The 4,166-nt window shown below is 45.6% G+C and overlaps 1 protein-coding gene across 1 annotated transcript; it reads right to left on the bottom strand.

Moving 5' to 3' along the window:
- Window positions 1-560: 560 nt before the first annotated feature.
- Window positions 561-977, bottom strand: LOC137633802 (uncharacterized). Its single transcript, XM_068366047.1, has one exon. It carries the CDS (start codon window positions 975-977, stop codon window positions 561-563), a length of 417 nt encoding a protein of 138 aa, XP_068222148.1.
- Window positions 978-4,166: the final 3,189 nt, after the last annotated feature.

Raw genomic sequence — 4,166 nt, 5'->3', positions numbered from 1 at the left:
GCTGTTAAGGGTGCATTAACGGTGGCTTGTTAGAGTCATTGTGCAGAAAACATATGTTCATGAGTGCTGATCAGATGGTGTGTTGCTTAGCTATTACTTGTATGTCTGGCAGCATGGAGTAAATTTTCCCACAAATTTGCCTTAGCTGCTGGATATTGCCGGGAGAGGTATCAGATGGAAGAATTCTCGCAAGGGCAACAAACAGGATGTCATACACCATTTCAGATACCGAGACATCCAGTACATCCTCTGCAGGGGTTCTGAGAACTAGGAGGATCCAGGAAAACTGGGTAAACCAGTAAGAGTGCTTGCAGTGGGACATCAACATTGCTTTGATGGTATGATGATAACGTTTATCCATAGTGTTGAAAGCAGGGTTGTATGTAGTGTTCTGAGAAAGAGTTATAACCAGGAGATTTGATAATGATGTCCACTATTGAGAGGTGAAAATGGTACATCTGTCAGAAGTAATATGCTAATGAATACCAAATTTTGCTATCTATCTTGAGAGTAATGTAGATATACAAGAGGCGGACGTTGCATTTTCCATGTTAATGGCTTCACGAAAACGAAGCTTGTGATCCTTGCGAATGATGAAGGACATTCTTTCCAAGAAAGGGTGGAAAGTCAGAGACAGCTAAATGCACTGCCAACAATTTACAGTCGAAGGTAAAGTAGCTGGATTCTGTCTTGGACAGTTTTCTATTGAACAAGTCCAATGGGAGGGTAGAGCCGTTGAGCACTTTCTCGTGAACTGCACCAATAGTGACTTCGCTGGCATCGGTGAAGAGAAGGAGAGGTGCATGTGGCACATGATAACTGAGACCAGCAGTGATTGATAAGGCATTCATTGCATTGCAGAAGGCCACTTCTGGAATAGGACCGCACCTCAGGTCTCTTGGCTTCGTTTTGGAAGAGGCATAGAGGTGGAAAGAGGTTGCAATGGCTGGCAGGAAGCGGTGATGATAGTTGATCATGCCTAAGAATTCCTGCAGTGCTTTGACGGTGGAGGTGGTGGGGGAGTTCTGAATGGCTGTTACTTCTCATGGAGGATGTGGACTCTTTCAGAAGGGATGTGGTACCCTAAGAAGGCGCCAATATACACTTGTCTTGCAGTATTGTAATGCCATTCGGTTGTAGGTGGTTGAGCATGGCGCATAGATGGAGGTGTACCTCTTTAGAGAAAGAGAAAAAAAGCATGTCGTCCACGTAACATTCACAGAAGGAGAATTCCCCTAGGATACTATCCATGAGAAGTTAAAAAATGGTCCCAGCATAACCAAGGCAACAAAAGGAGTAATTGAAATTCGATGTACCGAATGTAGTGGTGATGGCAGTCTTGGGGATGTCCTCTGGGTTCATGGGCACCTGAAAATACCCCTTTTGGATGTAGAACGTGGAGGAAATCTTTGATTTATGCAAATAGAAGGTCACGTCAGCGATGCATGGGACAGTATAGTGATCCTGTTCAGTCTGCAGTTCAGGGGCTTGTATTCCCATAACAGACGTAGAGTGCCAAGTTTTTTCAGGACTATGTGAAATGTTGGTGACAATAGACAGGAGACCTTTTACCAAAGGCTCATTTCCTCTCTATTGACAGTTATTTTTTTAGCAGTTGCCAAACAATACGGTGACAAACATATGAATCTAGTAAAACCTGTGGCACCCGTTGTCTCTATATTGGGATATATACCATATTATGCTGAAAATATGATTGTTTGACGAAATTCTTGAAGGGAAACATCTGGGTACTGTGTGAGAAATTGAGCTTATGTATTTATGGGTGTGCTGATGTGGAAAGCTAGGATGGAGGGGCTGGGTTGAAGAGGTGTTGAAGAGGATGAATCCTCGTTGACTAACAGTCAGTGAGCTACGTAAAGCTCGTACTGGAAATGAGAGAGGAAGTACGCACCAGGATTGGCAATTTGACGTCCGCAATGAGAACCTTCCAAGTATATTTGGCAGTTCCAATCAATAATGTGAGGGTTTTATAACCGTGCATAGGTATCACAGATTCGTTGGTAGCTACCAGGCAGATATTGTCAGATTTAGACAGAGTACGTCATGTCCAGTAGAGTGGTCTTGGCATAAAAGAACCGTAAGCACCCTTATCTATCAAGAATCACATGGCACAGCATTACGAATGCCAAAATATGAGTAATTGAAAGTGTATGTACCAAACGGAGTGGTGATGGCAGTCTTGGGGAAGTCTTCTGGGTTCATAGGCACCTGATAATACCGTTTCAGGAGGTTGAGAGTGGAGAAAGCCTTCGCTTTGTACAGGTAGGAGATCACGTCGGCAATGTTTGGGAGGGGGTAGTGATCCGGTTCTGTTTGCATGTTCAGGCGCCTGTAATCCCTGTACGGATGGAGGGACGATGTGTAAGGGTGACGACCATGGGCTGGAGGCCCTTTGGAAAAGGCCCATTTCCTCCATTTCGGCGAACGTCTGTTTGGCGGCTGCCAATCGTTCCGATGCCAGACTTCTGAATTTTGCGAAGACTGATGGTCCCGTTGTCTTGATATGGTGATAGATACCGTACTTGGCAGGAGCCGTGGGCATTTGGCAAAGTTCTGGACGGAAAAATTCCGGGTACAAAGTGAGGAGGTGGGCGTAGGCATCCATGGGTGCGCTGATGTGGAGAGCGAGGATGGAGGGGGCATATTGAAGAGGTGTCGACAAGTATTAGTCTGTGTTGACCAATCGTCGGTGGGTGACATCGACCAGAAGGTGGAAATGAGAAAGGAAATTCGCACCAAGGATTGGCAATGTGACGTCAGCAACGACAAACTTCCCATTAAATTTACCGTTTACGAACGATAATGTGAGGTTCTCGTAACCGTAGGTGGCTATCGCAGATCCGTTGGCAGCTACCAAGCGGACGTTGGCAGACGTAGACAGACTACGTCGTGTCCTGAAAAGTTCCCTTGGCAAAAGAGAACAACAAGCACCAATGTCTACCAAAAATCGCATGCCCTTTCCTGCATCATCTAAAAAAAAAAGATTAGAAACACGGGAGGCCACCGCCACGAGCGATTGGTTACACTTTACTCGGCCATTGACAATCCTTGGCACATTTTTTCGTGGTTGCTTCGAATCTGAATTGGTAGTAGCAAAACTGTGGCGGATGGGAGGTAGTAAGTGGCTGTAGTAGTCGTTGGTTGGGGCGCGAGTGAGTGGTGGGTGGCGGGTATGTCCAACATCATTCATGTCAGCTTTGGTTGACGTTGAATAGCCGTCCTCTTCGTCAGGGGTGGAGGCGTTGATGGAGGTCTTGAAGTGGATGTTCATAAGAGCGTTGGCTTTGGTCATCAAGTCCTTTATGGGTGAACTATCGACATCGGGTATGGCAGCACGTACAGGTCCGGGTAAACGGAGTATCGAAAGGGCACGAAGTAAGATCACTTCACGAGGAGAGCTGTCTGCAGCAGGTTGCAGGCGAGCGATACTGGTCATTTCCCTGAGGGCGAGCGGAGTCCTTTGGTCCCCAAACAGTTGTTGCGAAAGTTGAAAAAGCTTTGCTATACGGGTGGCTGCCGACGGCAAGTACTGCTGCAAAAGGTATGTATTAACTTCCATATTACCAACGACGGAGGGGCGAAGGGGGTGGAAGGCGGGAGGAGAGTGTCGACTTCCGGGGTCACCAATGTGATGGGCCTAAAGAAGCTTGTGACTCAAAGACAGGATGAAAGCAACTGAGTGAGTTTATTACAGAACACTCTCCTTTATATACAAAAGCTTAATGGAACAGGAAATTTCCTGTTTATAACCGACACCGTTAATGGTGAGAAAAACAGGCATTTTTATTCAGGTTCTTTTTAGTGCAAGGGAAGAGCAAAGATACAAGCATAATATATACACAAAATGAAATGTCGTTACTATGTACGATCGTGTGATACACAGTTGGTACAAAGGTAACAAAAGGAGCAATTGAAATTCTATGTACCATATGTGGTGGTGATGGCAGTATTGGGATGACCGCTGGCTTTATGGGCACCTAATAATACCCTTTTAGGATGTAGAACATGGTAAAAACCTTTGATCTGTGCAAGTAGGAGGTCACGTCGGCAATATATGGGAGAGTGTAGTGATCATGTTCTTACTGTAGTTCAGGGGCTTGTATTCCCAACATGGATGTAGAGTGCCAACTTTCTTCAGGACTATG

Source organism: Palaemon carinicauda, chromosome 43, assembly GCF_036898095.1.
Source record: "Palaemon carinicauda isolate YSFRI2023 chromosome 43, ASM3689809v2, whole genome shotgun sequence".
NCBI lineage: Eukaryota > Metazoa > Arthropoda > Malacostraca > Decapoda > Palaemonidae > Palaemon > Palaemon carinicauda.
The sequence above is the reverse complement of the archived record's forward strand: the minus strand, read 5'-3'. Positions and strand labels throughout refer to the sequence as shown.